This window comes from Microtus oregoni, unplaced genomic scaffold (assembly GCF_018167655.1).
Source record: "Microtus oregoni isolate MIOR12 unplaced genomic scaffold, Mior012 000006F_ref0000085, whole genome shotgun sequence".
Lineage (NCBI taxonomy): Eukaryota > Metazoa > Chordata > Mammalia > Rodentia > Cricetidae > Microtus > Microtus oregoni.
Window position 1 is genome coordinate 3,641,324 of NW_024543065.1, and position 25,933 is coordinate 3,667,256.

Below are 25,933 nucleotides of genomic sequence, written 5' to 3' on the forward strand. Positions count from 1 at the left end.
AGCCTCCAGACCCCATCAGAGAAGTTTCTTTGTGTGTTGGATGGTTGCTAACAGACACTCCTAACTGGCTAAACTGGAGTCAGTAAGTTATGGGACAGAGAGAATAAGTGCCTGAGAAGTGCTCAGCCACGAATATCTATGTCACAACTCTCTCTAAACTCAGGAACCACCACAGAGTGGGGAGGGCAGGGGGTTAGAACACTGTAAGAGACAGAGACTGAGGAAATATCAAGCAGAATAGTGTCTTCTGGGCATGAGAGAACCATGGCACCCACGAACCCCCATCAGCTGCAGCTGACTGCATCAGGCCACACCAGTCAACAGTCTAGGATGCAGTGGGAAGGGGTGCATGAACCCTCACCCTTAACTGGGAGTCATGGGCAGTTGATGGCTTCTTAGGGAGAGAGAGTCAGTTTCATTCAGAGCACGAGATGCCTGGCAGTTTGGCCATGATGCAGATCATGGCTCCACACCCGGAAGTATTATGGATAGACCAAATTAGAGTCAATAGGTTATAGAATAAAACAACAACAACAACAAAGACGAGAATTTGGGAAGTAGGGCGGTGGGAGTGGATCTCAGAGGAGTTAAGGGGAGGAGTTGCAGATGCTTATGATCCAGATATAATGCATAAAATCCCCAAAGAAATAATAAAACTATATTTAGATGATAGCAACTATCACAAATACTTGAAAACAGGTTTTAACATTCTCTCAACTTAGCTGAGTGGTGGTGGCTCAAGCCTTAGATTCCATCACTAAGGAGGCAGAGGCAGGCAGGCCAACTTCTGTGAGTTCAAAGTCAGCCTGGCCTACAGAGTAAGTTCCAGGGCCCATCAGGGCTACACAGAGGGGTGAAGAAGAATCTCACAATTTGGAGAGAGCAGGCTTAACCCAGTCCAGTAGTGGGAAGGTCCTATAAACAAAGGTCAGCTCTCTCACAGTCTACCCTCCTTTTACATTGCTACGGCATCACACAAGACTTCTTACTTCTAACCAGGTTATCAGGTAGAATTTCCCTCTGAGTAACAACCGGGGTGGGGGTGGGGGAGCTGCAGCTGGCTGGGTGCTAGGCTATTTAATGTTGGGAGCTGCTTTAAATAATTTGAGGGAACAAATTTGCATTCTGATTTACACTTGGCTTGGGATTAATTTGGAATTTGTGTGCATTTCATCAATAGACACCTACTTCAGAGTTACAAGAGAAATCTCTTTTGATATAAAAAGTTGATGACAGATGGTCATCCCAGATGATCGGGGTAGCACTGATGGCTGCCTTTTTGTCCTCCTAGCCAAATGCACTGCAATTGATTTCTAACTAATTTCATATTTCTTTAGAGATCTAGTCTCTCAGCTCTTGATTACTGGTTGATAGGGCAAGCATACATAATAAGATTCTGAAATAAAAAAAAACCCTATAGATACGTATTTTTATGATTGTGTAAAAGCAGAAGGAGATACTAGCACATTCTAGGGTAACACATGATTTTAGTCTCAGTTACAGTTTAAAAAAAAATGTTTCACTTCATCACACTGGGGGCCCTGATTTTACAAGAATTTCCAGTGTCTCACATGAGTAGTAACAAAAACACCACACAGGGTGAGTTCTAGACACTAAGAAGCTGCTTTAAAGCATCATTCCTTTTTATCTAAAGCATTAAAACACAACGTAAGGTAACAGATTTGCAGTTAGTGAATTTTAAGACACCACATGTTAGAAGAGTCATTACCTGCAAGGGACCCACCAAGGGCCTGTTTTTAGGGGCTGTAAATGCTCTGAGAACATTGTCTTCGTCTTCAGACACTGGTGTCATTAAAACAGAGCTGGTGAGAATATTCTAAAGGGAAAGGAATCATTTGAAATTTAAATGAGGTGGGATAATACAAAAAGGAACATAAACCCAACTCTGGAGAGTAGCTTACTACAAGATGACACGCATTAGCATGAAGACATGCAAGTGTCTGCCAGAAATTCCTTCCTCTCTGAGCCAAAAGGAGCTGACTCTATACTGGCTTCCCAACCCATTGTTGCAAACATTTCCCAAACAATAAGAATGCTGCAGGGTCCCATCTAATTCTTGACATATGGCATGTACACAAAAAATCTATCTACCCGATGAGTTTATTTATCCATGCTTCTAAAAACAAGAGACGTACTCACAACAGCACTTTATGTTCCCTATTGGCCCAGAAGTATTTGAGAACTACAAATCAAGAGCAGCGCAGCCCGTGGTAAAAGTGCGGCCTTGGCAAACACCCTCTCCAACCTCTAAGGCAGCACTACCCAGCTAAGTTTCTAACACTGAGCCACTAAACCATTAAGTTACCCAGTGGCGCAGTTGGTATAATGAAAATGAAAATGTCAGCAACATTATTTTGAGGATTACAAGAATGAATTTGTACTTAGCAGTTAGTACACACTGAGTAACTATGAACGATTTTCACTGGCTTCGCTTGTCCCTAAGATGCAGGAGGCACTATCCACAGATTAACTGTTAGAATGTAGTAATAACCAGAGCAAGGTGACAGAGCTTCCGCTCTGCGTGCGTGGGTTCACCAACCAAAACACTGACACAGAAAAGTACATTTATACACCATGAGAGATCGGAGCTAATCCGAGAGCGATTTAAAGCACATAGGAGGATTGCATGGGTTATATGCAAACACTGTGCCATTTTAATTAAAGAATGAGAGCATCTGGTGTGGGACCAATCTCCTGTGGCTATAGAAGGACCCCTAGGGTAGGACCTAGAATGCCAAGCATTTGATGCACACCAGGACTGTCTAGGTAGCAGGGAACCAAACAACAGATTGCTTAACTGGAAGGAAATAAGACACTTAGAAGACAAAGCAAATGCAAAGGAATCTGTGGGTGTGAATACTTAGAAACCCAACGACATAAAGAGTGAGAGCCAAAGGCACTGTGGTCCCCCACACCACCCACGGGAGTCCATGAGACACACACACCATCACAGAAGAGGCCACATGATACTCACTGGGGCATCTGCCACGGGAGACGCCTGAGCGAACAGCTGGGTACTCAGACTGTTCCCTTCCCAGTGGTTTGAGCAGAAGAAATTTCCTGCTTTTTCCGTGGGTGACTCCACCTAAGAGCAAAAAGGAAGTGCTTTGTTATGGAAGAGACTTCCAGGAAACATTTGCTGTCAGGTGTAAATTTCTACCCCAGTCTTTGGAACACAAAGTCTTGCCTGAATGGTGGGTTCAACCTGTTGGCAATGGCTCTTCCCAGTAAGTTAGCACGTAGATTTCTGATGATTAAAATTTCATTCTGTTGGGCTTGGAAACTTCTATTCTTGAATCTATAATTCTCTGGCCATGGTCATTCTGTCTTAGAATAAACTATTTCTTGGTACTTAAGATGACAGAAATGAATCTGTCATTTATCTATCTCCTGTCTGTCTGTCTGTCTGTGTCTCTGCCTGCCTGCCTGTCTTTTTGTCCACCTATCCAACCCCCTTATTGATAAACCAGCCTCGCCTCCATCTTAGGCCTGAAAAGCTGTCTTACAGTAAAGATAAACTTGGTTCATTCCTGTTATGATTAAATCTCTGTTTCTCAAGGACTGGGCTATGCCCCACCTATGACCTTAAGTACAAATGGTTCTGTATTGTATGTTTCAGGAAACAACAACCATGCCTTTGTTTCAAAAAGTTGTTATGACCGTCACCTTGCAAATATGTCTTGGTTTCAGGAGGTTGTTATAACCAATGTGTCATGCGTATGCTTAATATGTTATGTTTTATGTTCTGCTTCTGTAACCCCCTACCCCTGAGCTATAAAAACCCTTATTTTCCCCATGTTCAATGCTGACTTCTTGAGCCCTGTGATAGAGAGGGTCAGCCCATATGCATGAATAAAAAATCTTGCTTTAATTAATTTGGCCATGATTTGGATCGGTGACCTCATTGCCACTATATCAGTAATTTCTGAAAGTGGAATATAAACCTGCTGCCCCTTCCTCCCTGTACCCCTCTCTAGTATCTTTTCTGTCTAAAGAAGTTGATGTAACTGAATTTTCAAATGGAAGACGGGAGTCTGCAGTACACCAGTGCCTTTCAACTATTTTTGCATGATAGTCTTGTGAGGAAAGTGTCACCGCCAAATAGCATGGATGCGACGCAGTTCAGAGTGCAGGGGAGCTAGGGTAACTCACCTCCTGTTTGATTTTCTTCAGTAGTGGGGGTCCATTCTCTTGAAACTCAGCAACAATTCCAGATTCATCGGATTCCTGCTTGATCACATCCTGTAGGTCTTCCACTAAGTGGGAGGGTGTCTGAGGCTAAGGGAAGAGGATATTTCTGGATCAGAGGATACTTATCATCTACACGGGTAAGCGCGCTAAATCTAAGGACCTTTCTTGAACTTACTAGCATCTTCAGGGGACCATATTTGATTTCTTGAGCGGCAAGAGCATGTTTGAATGGTGTGGGGGTTCTCGGAGAGCTTTCAAGGATTGACCTTTTGATAGCTGGTGTCCTAAAGCTGAGAAAGAGAACCATCAAAAGCTCAATGAAAAAGACACACATTGCTTACACCCCCCTCAGTGCATAACCACAGTTTTTCGTTATAGCCATTAAAAGATAGTGGATCTCGATTGTTGTTATATTACAGATCTACGAATACTTCAAAATACTTTGTCCTAAGACTAAGAGCTCTAAAACAGTTCCTGTCTTTTGAGGATGGTCCCAACGATACAGGTGATGGTCCTGGACTGAAAGTGCTGGGAATATCTGGTATCACTTACAAATCAGTCTTATCTACTCCCTCAAGTGGACCAAAACTAGAAAACATGCTAATGTCTAAAACTTTGCTTTTACTTGGAAGCAATAAGAATGCATTTCTTTCAAAGAATGTATTTCTTTTCAATTACTTAATCACCTTGGGCTTTGAAATACACATACACATGCACATACATAAATCCATCCATCCATCCATTTATCCATACATACATACATACATACATACACAATTTTTTCCTGTAAGTATCTGAAGAGATCCTAATGCATATATCTTATAAAAAAGAAAAAGTAAAATTAAAAAATATAAACTATGAACCATTCTCAATTCTATTCTGAATGCTTTAATCTTTTTTTAAAAGAATATCAAAAAATAATGGGAAGAAAAATTGGCTGCGAGAAGTATATGAAAACTAACGTTGTGTGCACTTAGACTGCACTAGAAAAAGCAATTTGCTCATTTCCTGGTTAGTCGTAACATGCTGAGGATACAGTCATTGTGGGAATGCACAGGATACATACAGTGAATGAATTACATATATACAAGGGGGTCAAACTTCTGGGACTGTCTTCATTAAAATAAATAATATAAACATTTTTCTTACTGAGCCGAGGACTTACATGGAATTTTCCTTCTGGGTTTTCACAGTCTGGTCTCTATGACATGGTGTTGTCAGCTTGTGACCGCTGAGAGGGGTAGAGGTTAAAGTAGGCACATCTAAGCCTGAGTTTTCGTGGTTGCTGGAAGTGTTCAAGAACTAAATACAGGAGAAAGAGAGAGAAAACTAACTTAGATTAAATAATGAGTCTGTGCTTGTCCCAATTTGAAGGCAGACCCACATAGTAAGCAAGGATACTCCAGGGACTCATGAGCCCAAATACTGACAACACTAACAACCATATAGTGTTGATGGGGATATTGACTTCCTTCCACTGAGGACCAAAATTTGGCATGTTATTTATAAGAAACAAAATCTAAGGTCAAAGCTAAAGCCTTGAAAATTCAAAAGCAAATCTCCTCCATAAATGACACTTGCCATGAAAGTCAACGGGATGTGCTCTTGATTAACCTTAAAAAGATTATTATCTTACTTCTCTTTCATATTTGGTTTTCTCGATTCAATGATCTAGTAACCCAGAGTAATATTATGTAAGGTTTGCATTACGTGGAAAAATCACTGAGTAAAAAGCTATCTCTCTCAGAATCCTAATGTTCCCAAAGCAAAACTGGTTTGGGAAACCTAAGGGATCTTAACTCCTGGGTAGACCGGCTACACACCAGCACACTTAAAACTCAAGGGAAGCCAGGCACATTGGCTGCTTCCTGTAGTCACAGTTATTCAGAGGCAGGAAGGTTTCTTGAGCACAGGAGTGTAAGGCAAGCCAGGACAGCCTGAAAGACTCGGTATGCAATTTGAAAAGCTAAAAAAAATTTAAAAATCCAAACAAAAACAAAGTCTGAGGGGGTTCTCTAGTAAAGAAGCCTTCTGAAACCCGGAGTCAGTGTCCCAAACTTTTCTACCTATCTAGATCTCCTCCCACCCCCCGAGATATTTTAGGTCTTTCAGAACTAATTTCACAGAGCACAGTTTAGGAAAATATGGGGGGAAAAGAAAAACACCTAAATCTATATTTTGGGGAATGGGAAGACCATTGGTCTATCCTTAAAGTTCTTTTTAAATCATGGTTAGGAGCATGTGTAGCTCAGTGGTAGGGCACTTCGCTAGCATGCAAGAGGCCCTGGGTTCAAGTCGCAGAACCACAAGAAAATAAAATGAAGTAAAATAAAACGAAATGCAAAACCTTCAACAATATAACTGGGGGGAAATGTTTTAAAGACACAAAATGTCTCTTAATTTTAATTTGGGAACACATGGCTCCGCGAAGCATTCTAATGCTCAAGCCTTAAGAGCACTATATGAAAATAAGAATATTCTTTGGCAAACAGTACGCTGGTTAAAAAAAAAAATGCCCTGGCAAATTTTAAAAGAACCGATGCCGAAAACATTAAATTATTTTTGCATAAGCATCTGTTTGTCGTTGTCTCCCTCAACACTTTCGCCGACAGATAGGTTCTAATGACTCCGTTCTCTAGCTGTAATCCAAATGTTATGTAACCAGAATTTGGTTCCCTCCTCCCCTAGGGTGAGTAAATCACTTAGTAATAAATGAGCAAAGAGGCAGAATTTGAAGAGGGAGGGCTAACATGGGAGAAGAGGAGGGCACGGAAATGCTCGCTTCTGGCAGAGAAGGAAATGAAAGCGCATCTCATGCAGCTATCTGTCTTCCAAACCACCAGGAGTAAGAGAGAGAGCGGCGACAAAGCCTTCGGCCAGCCTGCCGCCAGCCAGCCCACGCTCGGGAGGCCATCTGCAATCTCAACCCCAGCTAGATCCGAGACAGAGTTAAATCGGCCAGGACAGCGGTCGTTAGTCATTTTGTTCAGGAGATTAGTCTCTAATTATTAAGGCTCAGGTGTCGGCAGAAAATTAGTAACAGCTGTGCAGAAGTTGTGGTCTACCTGCGAGGGAGAGAAGGGTAAGCCTCTGACAGGGGACCGCTTGGGAGTTGAGCTGCTGCTGAGGTCAGCAAATAGGAAGGCGCTCGAGTCTCCCGCGGCTAAGGGGCTGGGCTGGCCCCGCTTTTTTCGAAGGATGACCAGTGGAACCATGCTGTGCCTCGCAGGAGGTAAGGCTCTGGCAGGGCCAGGGGAAGCCTCCCGGCTCAGCACTGGGCTGCTCGCCCTCAGACCAGGCTCTCCTGCAGGTCTAGTCTCATGGCCCTCTCTTTGCTGAAGCTGGAAGGCTTTGCCTGTGTGCGGCTGGCTACGTGAAAAAGCTGCTTCTTCTTCAGAGAATGCAAAACTGCTGAGATCACACCATGAAGAGTCCTGAAACAATGTGGGAGGCACAGAGCTTTGAGACAAGGTGTGTGCATGTGGCGAGTGCCACCATCACCCGAAACACGGCACGGAGCGAGCAAGCGAGCGAGCTAGCGAGGAATGCCGCCTGCGAGAAAACCCTGGGTCTGTCTGCTGGACTTCTAGCTCAGGGGTCACAGGGGTATTTGGGTAGCCTTGCCCATCTACTGTGGGGAGCTCAGTCACTCTCTTTTGCATGCATTTAAAGCAAGCAGAAAACCTTTCTAGACGACACATTATGGTAATAATGGCTGCTTTTTAACCAACTAGAAGACCAAGAAAAAAAAAATGAGAGTTTGCAGAACTTAAATTTGTTTCACTGAAGATGCTTTATTTCAGTGAACCAATGAAGTTGCTAATCGATGTTCAGTATTCTGGAGAGAAAGCTATGTCCCACCCTCAAACTGAAAGTTTGTCTTAAGCTCCAAGGAAATTTAAGCCCAAATGTGCTGCCAAAACAAAAACAAAAACAAAAAACAAAGGAAAAACAAAAACAGCAAGGAAAATTTCTAGAGTATAACAAGAATTAAGCAAAATACACGAAATTCTGTTTTAACACAGCCCAGACACAGTTCTTATCCTGAGCCCGTCCTGGTAAGTCAATTACTCTTTAAGAAAATTCACATGCGGAAGGCAAAATATGGAAAGTCGTCTTTGGTGTGGGAAGCACGTGAAATCAGACCGCTGAGAGAAATGGGCTCGCCAGACCTGAAGACCTTTCCCTTTGCAAGGACCTAGGCCGGATCATATCTGCTATAGAAAATGGCAATGATTCATTATCAGTACTCAATTCCTCTTCCAGAAACGACGTGCCTTTTAGCACTTCTACTTACAGAATCTATAAATTGGAGTGTTTCTGCAAATTCTAAGAGGTTCTTAACATTATCCAGAATGGTGCCCTGGTGGACGATCATGCACCTGGCTGGCGAGGCGCTTTCCTCAGGTAGAGAGCCAGGATCTGCAGGCAGGGAAGGAGTGGAGCGGTGTTCTCCCAAACAGGAAACAGGTGCACTGTCTCCATGAGGTCTGATCTGGTCCACAATGGAGGTGCTGTGCCACCCGGGATAGCTGCAAGTATGGGTCTGTGTCTGAGGGAGGAAGGGGTGTGTAGAAATAAGGATGGGAGAAGAAGGGAAGAAGAAACTTAGCAATAATGTTGCACAAGGCATCGAGGGCTGTTGGGGGCAAGATAAAAAGTTGTTGCCTCATTCAAACTTGGGCCTGCCAGACAGTTGTCAAGATGTTTCCTTTTTGACGGCTTTGCAATAACTCTCTAATTTATACCTACAGGATTGCTTCACTGGCTATGATTTTAGTCAAATGCAAAACCTCGGGAATGCTAGAAAAACACAAAAGTCTTAGAGTGTTTTAGAAAGCCATTTGAGTCTAATTTGCAAACTGCCCGTTTTTGCTGTGACTGGCCAAGGGTTCCATTTGCATTCTAAGCCATTGAAAGGACTCTATGGTTGGAGCTGCTACTTTTATCTGCACATATCCTGTTGCTTCTTTTTTTTTTTTTTTTTTTAAGGTTACAGGTTGCCCTGATGCAAGGTGGGGCTGCAGAGTGTACGCGGTTAGGAAGTGGATCAAGTTAACAGAAGTTCCCTTCTGTTGCAAAATGTTGACAAAAGTTCAAAAGTGGTTGAACTACCACGCTCAGGTTATTTCATGATTTAACAAAAACAACAAAAAAGACATTCCACCTGAAAAATCCCGACCGGGTACCCCTTCTCTCATCCTCACTTCTTGGGTAAACTACATATGTTCCAAAGCAAACAATCCAGTTTGCTGACCAATCAAGGATTCAGAAACAGCCCGCGGAAAGGCTTGGGCTGTAGTTCAGGGTCAGAGTGCTATCTAGATGTGAGGCCCTAGGTTTGATCATCAGTACAAAAAAAGGAAGGGGTAAGGGGTACTGGGGAGATGTTTCATTCTGAAAGGTGATTGCCATGCAAGCCTGAGACCCTGAGTTTGATCTCCAAGCATCCACAGCAGTAACCCAAGTGCTGGAGGGGCAGGGACAAGCAGAACCACGAGCTCCTTGGCCAGTCAGCCTAGGCAAATGGGCAAGTTCCAGGTTTCATGAGACCCTGTCTCAAAATAGAAGGTGGATGAACAGCGAGATGGCTAGGCAGATAAAAAAAGAGTTTGATCCCCAGAGTCCACAATAGAAGGAAAGAATTGATTCTGTAAAACTGTCCTCTTACCTCCAAAAGTGCATGTGAGCACGTGTGCACAAACAGACACAATTATAATAAAACTTTCAATCTAGAGATCTGTCAACCTCCGGCCTGAACATATGTGTGCCCATACACCCGCATGCATAGTGTACACAACTATGGGAACATATGTGTGTATACAGAAATGTGCACTATCACTACTAATAGAAATGGGCCACACAGCTTTCATACATGCAAACCAACGTTAGCAGCAAACATTTAAAGAAGTGACCTATGTACCTTATTTTAGGCATGCATAGACAAAATACGCATCAAATCGAATTTGAGATTATAACATGTGTAAGTTATAATAACAAGTTATAATAACATGCTAAGAAAATAACAGCAAAAGAAAAAGACTCAAACAAGTGGGCACTACATGTCTATAAAGCTTTGCTAAAAGGCAGATGTTTCAATCATTCTATCTTTCCTAGTCTTTAAAATTGATGGACGTCCTTTTGAAGGAAACAGTGGATGCTGATAGTCTCAAGGGTTACTGTGATCCTGTTATAAAACAAACAGCTAGGCGACTTCTGATTAGCATTGTTCGCAGATACACAGATCTTGGCTGATACAATGTTTAGAAGAGGAGAAACCCGAGAGAGAAGAGTGCAGAGACAAGGTTGCCTGGCACACGGTGATGCTCTTACCGGTAACGTTTGCTGTCCTTTCAGCTCATTCTCGGTTGACATCAGGAGCAGCTCTAATTCCTTTATCCGCTTTTCTTTCTCAGGGTCTTCATCGTTATAGTGTCTCTAGAGTGACAAGTGAAGCAGGCAAAGACAAGGTCTGAGGGAGGCACCGAATACAGCCCCGAGAGCGTCCGTGTGGAACCACCCCCACGAAGTTTACCACTGCTCGTGCAAACTTATGGGACTTAAGGCAACGAGGGGAAAGCAGAGGCCAGTGCGCATGCTCACAGATGCATCAGAGACTTCCAGAAGCCACCAGTGGTAAATGCCTGTCCCAAACTAGGTCCTCAAAACTGCTAGCTTTTCTTTCTATTACGAATTGTAATATGCGTGCTTATGTGGCAAAAATAAAGTGTCTTTAAAAGCGGTGCCTTGTTCAGCTAATGGGTTTGCCCCTCTGACCATCTCACCTGTATGGCTGCAGCAGCTGGTTGAGGGACATTGACGATATTTACATGCAATGCTACAGGATATGGAACGTGACTGGACACCTAGACCAAGAAGCACAACAAAGGCTACGTCATTCAGACTTATGACTGCTTCACTGGGACCGAAGGGGAAAAAGTACTTTGCTGGTAAAATTCACAGAACGATCAACAACGAAAACAAAACTTCTCTAACTTGAAATTTAGTCAGGTATTTAAAAGTGGCTAAATAGTCCAAGAAACGCAGAGAAAGAAGCCCAAAGGGTCTTTCCACCCCAACAGAAGGCATTCTTTAATCAGAAAAAGGAACAATGGAGAAACGGATTCCTGCAGACACGAAAGAAGCTTTGGGAGAAGTCGCTACCACTAGCTGTTGGTCACCAGGGATGTTTTTCTTAGAGTAATGTTTAGCTTTAATAAAAAGCACAGAAGCTTTTATGATAATTCATTCACCAGAGATCTTTCTGGAAATTCTGTAGTCAAATCTAAGAAACTGATACAGCCAAGTAAAAACTATTCATGAATATGTTTTACATAACATTTGCATATGATCTTTGTAATTCTTGGGTAAGCTTTGTCTTTTTTTTTTTTTTTTTTTTTTTGATTCAGAGTTTCTCTGCTCTGTGCAAGCCTGTCTGTCCTGGAAACTCACTCGTAGATCAGTAGATCAGGATGGCCTCGAACTCAGAGTTCCTGTAGCCTCTGCCTCCCCAGGTCTGGGATTAAAGGTGTGTGCCACCACCACCCAGCGGGCAAGTTCTGTCATTTTATCGATGGTTCTATGATGAGCATTTCTTGATAGTCTCCTGTTTAGCCTTCTAATTTTTCATTTTGGAAAAAAAAGCAAAATATTGGACTATAAATCTATCTGCATTCACCCAGTGTTAAGACTTAGCAACATTTTAAGGACATTTACATTCAAAAGCTAACTTTAAATCAGACTTGGAGCAGGGAGTAAGAATCAGACAACTTAGACTCTATTTAGCGTTCCGTCTATGCAGAGGACGAACTATTTCCGTTCTTGTCTCCAGAAACAGAAGCCAGACTCAAGTGTACCCTCGGCTAGGGTCTAGCTGAGGGCCGCCTGTGACCAGACTCATGTAGTTCATATATATGAACTGTAACGGACATAACCATCTCCCTCCTCCCACTAGGTTCTCAGGAAGGACTTACATTCTGTGCCTCAGAGATGTGGTAGTAGGGATACTCGCTGTTAACTGACGGCTGGCCAGTTGGGGAGAGCTGAGATGAGGGTGGGGCCTGAGCAAAACCCATCAGGTGATTGTTCTTCTGGAAGCCAGTGGCCACCGGGGGCTGGCTGGCTTTCGGAGGCTCCTGCAGGTAGCCTTCCTGTTCCACCTTGCGCCTCATGGTGGAATTCCAGTGATTCTTGATGGCATTGTCAGTCCTGTGTGGAAAGGCGCCCCAAACAAATGACAACCATGCTATTTCAGATCGTAGTTAACTGACAGAAAACTGTTTCTAAAAAAAAAAAAAACATCTCTATGGTTCCAATAACCGCTATTTTCTCCTTTTAATTGTCTTCATCTTTTCCCTGCTGCCTAGTTGACAATCCATAGATTTCTCTTACTACTGCAATCTGGGATGTATTGAGTTTTCTGCAAATTCTGCTTTCTTTTTAGCATTTTGACGCCTTCATAAAGGCGATGTTCACTATAATAATCCTTCTCCAGGTTCTGCCCATTCATGTGCTACTGGATTTTAATACAACTTAAAGTCCCAGCTGTTATAGACCCTTAGAATGTGGCTTAGCAGGGTCAAGACACCACAGCAGGGACTTAGCCAAGCCTGGGGACAGCAATGGCAAAACCTCAGTGCCCTGTCTGTACCTCTCGTAACTCTATGTACAAAGTTAGAGTAAAAACATCTCTATTACCTTTGAAAACCACTCTCATTAGTCTTTTGTTTGTTTGTTTTTTTCAAGACAGGAATTTTCTGTGTATCTTTGGAGCCTGGTCTGTAAACCAGGCTGGCCTCGAACTCACAGAGATCCGCCTGCCTCTGCCTCCTGAGTGCTGGGATTAAAGGCATACGCCACCACCACCTGGCCCTTCCCATTATTCTTATAACTAAGTGACTGGATAATGCGGTAAGGACTTTCTCCACCAGACTCAACAGGATCCCACATGAAAGAGGCCAGCTCCAGCACATTTTCTGTCTTTTGGGAGGGGTGGGGGTGTTCCTGAGACAGGGTAGTAGTCTGGGCTGACCTTCAATTCCTGATCTTTGGGTCTCAATCTCCTGAGTACTGGGATTACAAGCAAGTGCTGCCTACCACACTTGACTGCCTAGTATAGTTTCAAACTACAAAGCATTTACTATAAATTCTTTCCATTCTTAGGAAAAAATTCTCAGCTCAAAAAAAAGAAAGAAAGAAAGAAAAAAACCATTAAAGACTCCCTTTTACTATTTCCATGGGGGTGGGGAAATGAGTGTTAAAAAGAGGAAGTTCGGGTGCCCCTTAAGTATTTAGAAAAGTCAACAACATATCCTGAGGCCACATGGGAGGAAAGATCTCCTTCGACCAGATCCATGACTTTTTGAAGCTCTCAAGCCACAAGGGAGGAGATGCGTTGGTGCAACACAGGGAAATACTAAAGAAGCCATCTCTGAAACCATCCTTTCTCCACTTTGGGGTTAAGAAGCTAAAGAATAAAAATATTTTTAATGATCTTTTATTTTAAAATGTATAGCAAAAGTATTTCTCAAAAATTGATAAAATCAATTATATACCTATTTAAATATAGACAGACAATGGGTCAAAGGTGAACTTTCACAATTATCCTTCATAAAGGGGCCCTTTTCTTGCCTCATCCAGTAAAAAGAAGACATTACACTGAAATTGGTTAGAAATTGGAAATAGGCATGATAATTCTACATACACAGCCTTTTTTAGTCACTGGAAAAAAGAGTAAGCAAATGGTACAATGAGGTGCAAGAAGTAGATATTACTACAGCAGAGAAATGACCAAAATGATTGCCAACTGGCTGGGATCAAACCAGTCTATGTGTCTTTGGTTTCCTTCTACGTAGCTAGAGTTCTTCAGTTTACAAAATGCTTTGACATTCATTTTCCGTGATCCTAATATTAGCTCATGAAATAGAATATTAGTAATTTTGCAAATGAAGAAGGGAAGGTTGAGGGGGAAAAGCTTGGCCCAAGGCCTTTTATGTATGTCACCACTGAGGTGGCAATAACTGTGCTCTACGAAATAAGATCTCTTTTCCACTTCTAAAACTCAATGATTCTGGTCTATCTAACAACATGCTTCTCACTGATAGACTGCAATACATTGACACGCTTAGAATGTGCAATGACCGTCCTCTTGCTCTTCCCGATCAATGTATTGACCAATTATTACCGTCCAGGCAGCAGCTTTGCGATTTCTGCCCATCTATTCCCCAGTCTCTTGTGTGCCTGGTAAATAATTCTGTCTTCCTCTTCTGTCCAGGAGGTTTTCTTGACTTCTGGATTCAGGTGGTTATGCCACCTCTCCCTACATTGTTTTCCGATTCTCCCTTTTAAGTGCTTGGCAATAACAGACCAACGTTTAGGGCCGTATTTCTGGACGAGCTCTATTACCTTCAGAGAAACACAAAAACAATCTGTGTTTTAATGTTACAGGATGAGTCGGTATCATAAAGCTTCAATGTTACAAGATCTTTAGAAAACTTAAGAAAAAATAAAACCTGTTTTCATCCACTGAACATATATGGGAGCGAGCCCTTTACTTTCTGCTTGTACAATAAATTGTTTCCTTGGGATGAGAAACATGTTTTAGAAATAATCTTAATTACAGTTCACACATCTAATGGAAACAGAACTTACTCTTTGATCTTCCTCCTTGGTCCAGGGACCCTTGATGAGTTCGGGGTTTAGCACCTTCTGCCATCGGTGTTGGCACTGCACATCCGTCCGGTTCTAGACAAAGCATGCACCATCGCAAAGATAAAATGTGATGAGCCCATGAAGACTTTGTTCAATATGAATTATGTGTGAACAATACAGAGTGCAAACTTTCAAGAACACTTAAAGGCATGTATGGAGAGCCCACCTGTCCCACACTGCTTAAAGACTTAAAAGTATATCCAAGTTGCATCTAGGATTGGAGTCTGTGACTAGTGAAGGGAATAGCTGCGTCACATGAATAAAAGGAACGTCTTATGGCACACACATATGCCAATTTAACCTTAACCCAAGCCTGTGGTCTGTAACTCCGTGGCTTAAGATGGGCTAGAGAGTCCATACTGCCTGGTCTCAATGAAAATCCATTAGAAAGAACTAAAGGGCTTCCCATTCAAACCGAGAGATGCTTAGTTCAGGATCATGAGCACTTGTGTTTAGGAGGAATGAAAGCAATAAAAGAGTCTCACTTTCTAAGAGCTTTCCATCTTAGGAGAAGGAAAAGATAAGCACAGAATTGATTATCACAGATGGCTAAAACTGATTTATCTGCAAGAAGAAACCCAAGCAAAGTGCTGTTGGGGTTAAGGAGAGACGGCCCCCTTAAGATGAGATGCTGCTTCCTTCAGAGACATCCAGGAGCTCCTGACGTGGCCTTTGGAGGATGCTCAAAACTTTTAACAGGAAAAGCAAAAAAAGAACATTCTAAGGGGTAAAATCACCAGGAAGAAAAGCCCAGAGGAGAAAAAGCAGAAATGAACACAACCAAACCTGCTTGTGGGGAGGAAGTAGGAAACAGAGGGGGTGGTGGGGGGAGACAACAGTGGAACCATAAGTTGAGACCAGATAGGAGAGCCTTTGGGTGTCAGGTCAAGACAGTTCATTTACTTTGTGAGAATCTACGTCACCACTGGTGGGGCTTTGCTTAATTGTTATTTGTTTATGTGGTGCAGGAGATCAAAAACCCAGGAACCCAGACACTCTAGGCCAGCACACTGCTAGTTAGGAATAGCTCCAGTTTAGGAAGCTCTATAAGCTGATAGCGTTTGGAACTGATGGACACGTCAAAAGGTAGGAAGATTGTAATAGAGAGGGCAGGGCGGCCACCCTGTGGCCAGAACATAGGAACTAAAAGGATGAGAAGGATTGTAAAGGAATCCTAGGTTCCCGACTCAGCATTTAGATGAGAGGGTATCAATCCAAAGGCACGCTAGAATCTTAAATCTATATACCAAACAATGTGGCTTTGACAAAAATGGGAAATTTAGAAATTAATTTGGAGAAAATGCCCAGTTAAAAACTCTATCTTGTAACAATTCATCAGAATGTTAACTTACATTATCAGGATAAATTAAAACAAAAATAAGAAGCAATTTTTGGAAATAAAATCAAAATCTCTGGATAGCATATTAAGAAACCTCAATTATGTGTTGTATAGTCAGTAATAAAAATGGTGGCTGGATCTGCCCTCCTTACATCTACATAAACAAATGCATAGTATCTTAATAAATTCTCCAAGAATTTTTCTTTAAATCCAGAGGAGGCTTTTCTGTCATAAAAAGAAACAAGAGCCAACTTACCGGCAGGTAATTGGCAATCACTTTCCAGTCATCTGTTCCATTCTGCTCCACCAGCTTCTTCAACTTCTCATCCTAGGGCATTTAAAGGCAATGCTAGAATATCAGCTGTCTACTGAATAGCTCTGTTCAAGTTATAATGGACAAAGGAACCAACTTCATGATCCAATGTGGAAAATAGCTTCCAAAAGCATCCCAATAAAGCCAATATTAATTAATGTACTATGCTGGTCTGAACATAGATTCATTTACAAACACACTAAAGCTTTTACTTTGACACAGCTGTTGCATGGTTATATAAACAGATTCCTCTTGTCATCTATAAAATAGGAATGGTAGTACCAACAGGGTTATCTGGAGATTACACAATACCATTATGCAAAACAGCGAAGCCTGGCATGTGCTGGTGTTTAGTAGATGGTAACTGTTGACACTTTTACTGAATGGGGGAAAGGGAATTCCAGTGTTAAACGGAGTTGCCATTCAACCAGGGCAAGAGATGAGACTATGGGGGAGTTGATTTCCCCCTAGCTCAATCTTTTTCATACAGAAGCCGAAGATCTTTTACATGTTTCACTCAGAGGTGTATTTAATTCAGTAAGGCCACTAAGGTTTTGTTTCAATATGGCCAGAGTTTATGAATGAAGACACTAAACGTTCTCAGGCAGTTGGCTGGCCACCACTCTACTAGGTCACACGTGCCTTTACAAACATAGCTTTCATACGGTCCTGCAAAGATGCCATTCACACATACTGACCAGAACAGACAGGAACGGGAAACCATGGTTAACAACAAAACTTTGATATCCCGAGGGGGCAGCCTCGTGACAGGTGGAACATGCATTTCCGAGGTGCCCCCCGCCCCTGGGAGTCTTGTCTGCCTGCTCTCAGGAGCCCCCAGGTTTAGAACACAATGAATTCCATAGTTCAGTCAAGAAGAAACCTTTCTTCACAGGTTAATGATTTTGTTCTAGAAAGAAGTGGGCATATCTTCTCCCGTTACTGGATGTCTTTAGAATAACCTTTCACACACATAGGTCTGTGAAGCATCATATGTAAAGAATATTAGATGAATATATTATGGCACGATGAATTCTATGACTGTTTCAGCTTAGAAAAAAAAAGGAATGCATTAATTTTCTTCCAGGGAACATTTGTTACTATCCTACATATTAGCAAGTGATTTTGATAAAGATAAAGAAACACTTTAATCCCAGCCCTCGAGAGATTTGCAGCATGTTGGGAAAGACATACACATAGAAACATCAGTGAAGTCAAGAAGGCACTCAGTGGCATGGGTACACAGCCTTAAAGATAGCAGCCAGTAACAGTTTCACAGGACATACGATCTGTTAAGATATAATGAAAAGGCATAAAAAGTGGTGGGGCTCCAGAATGAGAAATCGATGGGCAAAGCATAAAGGGGAAAGCTGGGAACACTCAAAGAACAACAAATGATTTGGAAACAGATAGCAGAAGGAACACATTGGCAGAGGTGAGGGTGAGGGGAACCTTCTGTCCGGAATGGCAGGGTAAACACACCAAGAGTCTTCAGACGAGCACATGTAACTTAGCTACAATTTCAGTTTTCACCAACCACACACTCTTCATTTCTTTTTGTATGTCTTGATAAAAATGACTAGTTACCTCTTCCCTGGTCCACCTAGTTTTCCCCAAGTGACGCTTTCCAGATTTGGGAAGCAGCCCATCATAGTCATGGTCACACATCTCAATGTCTTCATCATCCTCATCGCTACTGTATATGCTGCAGAAATAAGAAGGGACAGACATGGGCTGAAAGCATAGGATCTAGACTACTGGATTATGAAACTCACACAAACACTTTCCAAAGTCCACCAAGACAAAACCTGGCACACTTGCGCAATATGCTTGTTGTCGGCATTCTGTTGCTGTAGTGTTTGTAAACTGGTTCTTCTGTTGCTGGTATCCACAGAGACACCAGAAGCTCTGGCACTTTCCATCGCTCTGCATGTTTGAACCTGCTGTTACTGTTAGACCAGCGACAAGTTACACATCTGGCAGCCGCCCAACCAATGGACGCCTGAGCATGAGGCTCAATGCTAAGGACAATAAAAGGAACAAGAGCCCATGTCCTTTCAACAAGGGCATACTCAAACTCTTTGGTATATGTCAAATCATTTAAATAGTTTCTGATCACAACGAACCAATTATGTCCTAATAGAGCTGGTATTCCACTAAATAAGACTAAAAAAAAATCAAGACACAATACATTCAAAAGCATAATTGCGATCAAAGTCCATACATAATACTAAAAAAAAAAAATTAAGCAGGAATGGTTTCAAAACCTGGGAAAGGATACAGCCATCAGTCTGTTTTCTGATTAGCATAAATCATTCAAAACTCAAGGTCTGGTCGACCCAACTGGTGGCTGTGTTTACAAAACTGTTCCCAGAGTAACTAAGCACATTACTAAGGTACTGACTAGTCAGAATCCTACTTACTCTTGTTTTCTGTCTTTGACTGAATGGTGTCTAAAATATCTTACAATGTAACTAATTAAAAACCAAGGGGTTCCCCCCAGACGAGATCTACAGGTTTAAAAAAAATACTGTTTTCAAAACAGCTTTTCCTTTACTGAGTTGAGTAACATTGTGGATTCTGATGACGGCCTAAGTAACTCCAAACTTATCAATCATACACAGAATAATTAGCAGTCTAATCATAGTTATCATTCTCCATAAAACTTAAGATATGAAAAATGACACACTTAACAACTTCACTGAAATTCACCATTGTAAAACCAAAAATACCCCATCAAAGTCAGTCCAATAAAATGATATAAAACAATATCATATGAAAATTACTTTTAAAAAGCAAACTTACATTCATAATAGGTTTTGTCTTCCCGAACTAACTCACTACATGGTGGCAGGATGTGATCTTAAAATAACATCACCCCCACCCCAAAAAAAATCCCACTAAACTGTATTCTTGATGTGCAATCATTTTTTTTCCACTTAGTATCAACCTTTTGAACCAAGAACAGCTTTGTTTCCTACAGTAAACAAGAGACAGTAAATAATTTCTGAGCAATAATAATTAAAAACTTCCGCTTCATATACAACACAGTGCTATAGAGCCAAAACGAAAGAACAAAAATTATAAGCCCCAAACTGTAAAGTCAGCATCTTCAGGTGACAATTCCCTTTTGCTATGGAACTGCTGGGAAAGCCTTCCAAATGAAGCAGCCTTCCGCGAAGCACCAGGTATACCAAGAATGCCAACGGGATCTGCAGGTGGAGTCACATACTAAACTCTCATTAGATTCGCCTTTTAGGTTTGGCGAGATCTGGAGATGCAGCTCTCAGAACTGGGGACATTTTCCAAGCAAATAATTGGGTTTTCCTCTGCTCAAAGTTTTAACTAAAAACAAGCAACAGACTCAGTCGCCCACAGGGGGCAGTCGAGAGTTAGGTGAGGGAGAATTGGGCTCACAGGACTAGGGATTCTGGAAGCAAAGCTCTACCAGTCCCAGTCCCGTCTGAACCTAGTTGTTTGATTTGTACAAATCTCTCTCCCTCTCGTGAATCCTGTCTTATACATTAGGGCGTGGATTCTATTTTATAAGGTACTTTCCAGAGCGCATGTCTCCACTGTCTTCCGTGCCTCTTACAAAGCAAGCCCTGAACCGCTGTGCAAAGCCAAAGTCTTGGGGGTGAAACGTGGCATGTGACTCTTGCAGCTCCTGAAGGGCTATTCGAGGCAGTAGGGCGAGTGCAGCCTTGGCAAGGGGCTCGCCTTCGAGCTTTGCATGCGATTTCCTTGCCCTAAAATGACCTGGTCGCCTCAGTAGCATGATTAATTTCGACAAAGGACCAGAAATAACTTTTCCTTTATCTGCTCTGACAAGATCTCAGACCCAACAGTCAAAGGACTTTCAAAGGCTGATTTCAGGCTAGATGCTCTCGGCTCCTCCACCTGCGAGAGCCTGTGTGGTTACAAGAGTACAACTATGAATATTACATTCTATCAAGGAAACAAACCGTGCAAAGAAACGAAAAAGAGTTGCTGGGGGTTGGGAAGAGGGAGGGGAACGGGAGGAAGTGTCTGTGGCCGCTACATGATTCTAGAAAAGGGGTTCAGACTCATTTCGCTGACCTGGTTAATAATGCCTGTCGAGTTGACGCTCGCCCTGCAAGAAACGGCTCTGAGCCCGCAGCCGGGTTTCTCTTCCCCCTGAGCCAAGTTCAAGGCTCCCGCCCCTCCTCGCCACCCCCACTCCCCCACTCCGGACTACCTGGGAGCCTCAGGGAACCTGCGCGGCCACGCCCCGTGCAGACAAAACCTTTAGGCTCCGAACCTGGGCCGCGCCTCCTCCGAGCACCCTTTCCCAGCTCCCTCCTCCCGGTGCAAGTTTCAGCTTTCAACAGGTGACCCGGTTGCTGTCGGTTTAGGTCCCAAAAGCGAAAGGCAAAACGTCTTAAGGGGTGGCACTTGGACCGGCACAGCAGGCCTGGGGCCAGGCACTGGGAGCCAAGATCCAAGGTCTCCCCAATTCACCCCCCTCTTGTTCCGACGCCCAGAGGTTGCCGCTCCCCGCCTGGCCCAGCCCGAGGGTGCGCTGCAGGGCCCCACGCCCACGCTCTTTGCAACTTCCCAGAGCCCGCGCCCTGCAGGGCCAGTACCTGTTCCTTCCAAAAAACCAGATTAAGTTTAGCAAAAATCAAACCACCGGTGGAAAGGCGGGCGGATAGACGTGTGTATGTGTGTGCGAGTGTGTGTGTGTGTGTGTGTGTGTGTGTGTGTGCGAGTGTGTGTGTGTGTTTCACTAGGGCCGTCCGGTGACCTTGCCAAAGGCGGGATACCTGAGGCAACTGAAGCGGAGTGCCTGGATCAGAGGCGACCTCAGCTGCGTCCACGTGTGCACGGGGCGCCTGTACCTCTCTCCGGCCAGAAGAGCCTGGGCGACGTAGCCCCGGGGACGCTGCAGCTGCCTTGGGTGCCGCTGACCTCCAGCACTTTGCACCCAGTGACGACCGCCACCGAATCAAGCCCCCCCCCCCCCCCCCGCATCCGTTGCTCGCTGGGAGCCCCGTGTGTCCTCGGGAAATCCCGAGGTCGGCAGGACCTAAGCTACCAGCAACTGACAGTTCCGACGAGCGCTCCCTTCTGTTTCTGATCTCTCGTCATAAACGTGGGGACGAAATGGAAAAGGATTGTACCCATCTCCCCGACGAGTGCGGTGACATGTGCGACGCGGGCGCGTGCAATGCTTGCAGTAGAAATATAAGCCTCTCCCAGAACAAGTACTCGCATTTTCAATAACAGGGTTTGAAACAATCGGCAAACCCATTTTATCCGCCTAAAATCTTTGCAGCAGCCTGTCAGCTGACACCTTTCTTGCCTCCATAATGAATGAATGAAATGTAAAATGAACTACCTGCAGCCACTAAACAATCCGGCCTTTTCCTATATTTGCCATATGCTCTTCAAATCCAAGTGCAAAAACATCTCAATGCATTCAGCAATTAGGCTGCGATTCCCTCGCCGACACTGGGGCATTAAGCCAAACACCTGGTGGGCTCCCCAGGTCTGCTGGAACCGTTCTGTCCTTGGCTGAAAACGTGTCGGGTTTTCTTCCCCTCCCCGAAAGAGAAACCTATCCCCATGCAACTTGCGGGGGGGGGGGGGGGGGAATGAGCCTCTGGAGGTGCTTCCCACTGAACCGGTGCACTCCTTACAGAGTTTTCCATTCATCCACTTCCAGAGTGGCTTCTGCCACCAAGGTACCGACTGACAGCCCCGCAAACAATCTGGGATGGAATTCCCACCTGCACCCAGGTGCCTGGATCTCCGCGCGCCCTTGCCCGAGGCCGCCCGCCCAGGCTCCCCGTTACCTGTGCCGGGGTCTTCGGGCCATGGCGAGGCGGGCCGGGGCTCCGCGAAGAGCCCCGGGGACCGCACCGGTTGCCGCCTCCCGCTGCCCTCCGCCTTGCCTGCTTCCTTCCCCCGCTGCGTAGCGGAGCTCCGCGCGGCCGGGGTGAAGTTTCTCAGGAGAAAGGGGAGGAGAAGGAGGTCACGGAGGAGGAGGAGGAGGAGGAGGAGAAGGAGGAGGAGGAGAAGGAGGAGGAGGAAACAGGTTGATATTAAAGTGTAACTCTGTAAACAGATGCCATCAAACAAAGAGCTTTGGACACTCCCCCTCCCGCCAAATCTGGCGCCCCTGCAGTGCGCACGCGCCCTGCCCGCCGCCTCCGCGGTCGCCCGAGCTGCAGCCCGCCTGGCCGCCGCTCCCAGTCGCCTCTCGCGCCGCGGTGCTGCTCCTGGCGCGTAGCAAGGCTGGGACGGCGGGCGGGCGGAGAGCCCGAGCTGCAGAGGGGTGACCCGGGCCCTTCGCGGCGCCTTTTCCTGTGCAAACCCCGCTCGTCGGCCCGGATGGCGCCGACCCACGCCCGGTCCCGCTGATGCGGTTTTTGGGGGCTGTGGCAGCCGCGCAACGCAACGCAGTCACTCCACTCCGCAGGCTCCAGGGCTCCCGAGCCCGAACCAGCAGCGCTTTTCCACTCACTGGCACCCGGATGGGTGGGGGAAACATCTGAGTTGAGGGTTGGACCCCCCACCGGGAGAGAGGGCATTAATCTGTCCCCCCCACCCACCCAGGAACAGTGCCATTGTGTGATGACCGGTTAAATAGAGAAAGGGAACATACTTTTTTTCCCCCCTAAAGATGTTTGGCTAGGTCTATTTTTCCACTTTTAGTTTTAAAGGGACATCTTAAATTCATTCATAAGTGACAAAGGATACTAAATACAGGACGACCTGTGGTTGTGGCCTTTGACAGATAGGGACCCGGGCTCATCTTTCGGTCTCCTCCCCGATCCTGCAGCCCACACACCACTTACATTTTGTCGCACGCAGGCCCTTCCTCCCTCTTTTAGACACCAAGTCCCGGCCCCACCCACCCCTGGCGGCGCCCACCCCTGGTACCTCTGCCTCCAGCGCTAGGCTTCAACATCACACACCTGCTGGACATATCCACTGGATCTCAACCAACCAACCCCTAGCATTTCTCAGGAAATCTCACGTTTACACTCATGATTTTAAAACCTAAACCCGCGTTTCTCAACAGGTGGGTCTAGGGACTCATTCACAAGGGTCGTGTATCAGATATCCTGCATATCAGATATTTACATTATGATTCATAACAGTAGCAAAATTACAGTTATGAAGTAGCAACGAAAATAATTTTAAGGCTGGGGGTCACCACAGTGTGAGGAACTGTATTAAAGGGTCGCAAGCATTAGGAAGGTTGAGAATCACTGAGCCACACAGTGCCGGATGGAGTCCATGTCATGGTGGATGTGCTTTGAAGTTTTTACCAGCTGTAAGTCAGCAAAGGCATTCCTGTTTCCTTAACTATAGGTTCCCAGAGGAGGAAAGTGCTTGGTGCTGAATTTATAAGGATTGGCAATTGGGGGATTTCAGGGGAGTTTCAGCGTTACTTCTGTTTATAAATCAGTACCCTTGGGGATTTTTTTTTTCTTTTCATTCTCAATACACACCAATTTATTTTGCCTTTAATCTTTTAGGAGTTTGAGACTTCTGCTGACTGGGTTTGTGAGTGTCCCAAGTGCCCTAGCAGTTCAAACTTAGCTCAGAAAGCATTTTTTTTTCTTACTAAAAAAGCACATTCTTACTGAAATGAGTCATAATTTTGTTAAATGGTGAGGCAAGCTGGGTTTCAAGACTTTATCTGGTGTTTGAAACGTTGCTTCTTAAAACTGGGTATATAGTTCAATCTTTATGAAAAGATTCATAACGATTCAGAGCAGTTTGGTGGCTCCTAAGTTTTCACAACCTTTTCTTCGGGAGAGAAGAAAAACAAAGCTTCTGGAGGTTGAAGCTTCAGTTCACAGTTCACCGTGGCAAGTCCCTTGCAGGTTCATATGGACGTGAAGCCAGTGCTGATGTATAGATCCCACAGTGAGTTTCCTGCACACCGACAATAAACATTTACAAATCTATGGCAAACGTCTAGGAGCAGCTTACCCACGGAGAAATGGTAGTCTGGCTTGGCGCTACTTTCTGCATCTGACTGGAATGGTTTCCCCACCTGAGTCTTTGAACCCTTCTTACAGTGATTTCACAGACTCCTCCACAAAGTTCTTAGGAGGTATACCTACTTTATAATTCCTTTAAAAACAAAGAAAATGTTTAAGTAGAAAAAAATACTTATTTCCCATTTCCTTAAATGCCTTTGTACCTTTTTATGTATGTGGCTTTGGGAATCCCTAATATTCAAATATCACCATTAAAACTCCTGTCTGGGTGAAAAAGTGTTTTTAAAGTTTTTGCAGAATGTTTGCTGTGGCTGTATTTATGTATTGCTCCCTCCACTCATAAGAATGGTGAATGTATTTTAGATAATAACTTTTTATGTTTGTCACTCTCGCCTTTTTTTCATTTGTTTGTTTATACTCTCATAAACCGAGGATTTCAGCTATGGCAGGACAGAGATAGGACTAAGTTCAGGTACATCCTTTTAGTTGGGATGCTCCACACAGGTAAGAAAATGTTTCTGTAAAGGACGAGATGTTAAAAAGAAAAGTTTTAGACTTGATGATTGTTCTGTATTTTCTTCCGTTCCCTGCCTTATTCTGCCTCCTTCTCTTTCTCTCCAAACCCTAATGATGTAAAACAACAAAACCTTACTATTATTATTCTTTCTAAAACTCAAAGGTTGTTGTCCACTGGCAGGCCTTGCTGATTCTCAGTCGTGAATGTGCACCAGGATCGCTGGCTACACCCACACAAAACGCATGGTCCTGATCTGACCCGTAAGTCTGTTTCAGTGGGCTTGGGGCAGTACCAGATACCCCGCATTTCAGCAAGTGTTCAAACGGTGTTCCTGGGAGACATCTCTGGACCACTAGTGGCAATCTTAGATGTGTCCACCTTGGCTGGTTTTCTCCCACAGCCTTGCATCTCTCCTGTGCCAAGTGTCCCAGCTCTCCATAGCTCATCTTCATAGGAGAGTTAGTGTCAGTGACCAAGAGGGCTGTGCCAACCTATTTGCTTAGCTTCTTATATGAAACACAAAGGAAAAGGAATCGCTGGTCCCTTGCAGGCCTTTGTGGTTTGCCCTCTCACAAAACAAGCTTCGGGAGGGAGCATTTTTACTTGACCCTCAACGTTGGAGGAGGGCTAAAGGAAAAGGGGCATAGAAAAGATCTGAATTCCCAATGCTTTGCTGCTGATCTTTAATATCAAATCAGCATCTGAAGGTGAACATTATCACTGCGAGTCACAGCCCTGGGTCCAGGGGTCCCAGGTCTCTACCACCCACCTTTCCCACCCCCTCAACCCAATTTCCTCACAGCTTTATTAAAAGAGAAATAATTACAGTCAATACCAAATGGTTAGAATACAGACAATTC

The 25,933-nt window shown here is 44.2% G+C and overlaps 1 protein-coding gene and 1 long non-coding RNA gene across 3 annotated transcripts in view; one reads left to right on the plus strand and one right to left on the minus strand.

The window, feature by feature from the left end:
* Positions 1-22,570, minus strand: part of Myb (MYB proto-oncogene, transcription factor) — a 36,030-nt gene extending 13,460 nt beyond the window's left edge. The window contains exons 1-15 of one of the 2 annotated variants that reach the window (XM_041654913.1): positions 22,394-22,570; positions 18,162-18,279; positions 16,518-16,589; positions 14,863-14,955; positions 14,396-14,616; positions 12,186-12,420; positions 10,998-11,078; positions 10,546-10,650; positions 8,510-8,764; positions 7,278-7,646; positions 5,378-5,514; positions 4,388-4,502; positions 4,174-4,299; positions 2,996-3,106; positions 1,730-1,837 (exon numbers count right to left, since the gene is read on the minus strand). In XM_041654913.1, coding sequence (XP_041510847.1) covers positions 1,730-1,837; positions 2,996-3,106; positions 4,174-4,299; positions 4,388-4,502; positions 5,378-5,514; positions 7,278-7,646; positions 8,510-8,764; positions 10,546-10,650; positions 10,998-11,078; positions 12,186-12,420; positions 14,396-14,616; positions 14,863-14,955; positions 16,518-16,589; positions 18,162-18,279; positions 22,394-22,416 — 2,169 coding nt within the window. In that variant the 5' untranslated portion in view covers positions 22,417-22,570. The remainder of the gene's footprint in view (positions 1-1,729; positions 1,838-2,995; positions 3,107-4,173; positions 4,300-4,387; positions 4,503-5,377; positions 5,515-7,277; positions 7,647-8,509; positions 8,765-10,545; positions 10,651-10,997; positions 11,079-12,185; positions 12,421-14,395; positions 14,617-14,862; positions 14,956-16,517; positions 16,590-18,161; positions 18,280-22,393) is intronic. The other variant, XM_041654915.1, reaches the window with a different exon arrangement.
* Positions 7,561-10,924, plus strand: LOC121450138. Its single transcript, XR_005974553.1, has 3 exons — positions 7,561-8,270; positions 10,449-10,547; positions 10,629-10,924. It is a non-coding gene; the product is annotated as an uncharacterized LOC121450138 (long non-coding RNA).
* Positions 22,571-25,933: the final 3,363 nt, after the last annotated feature.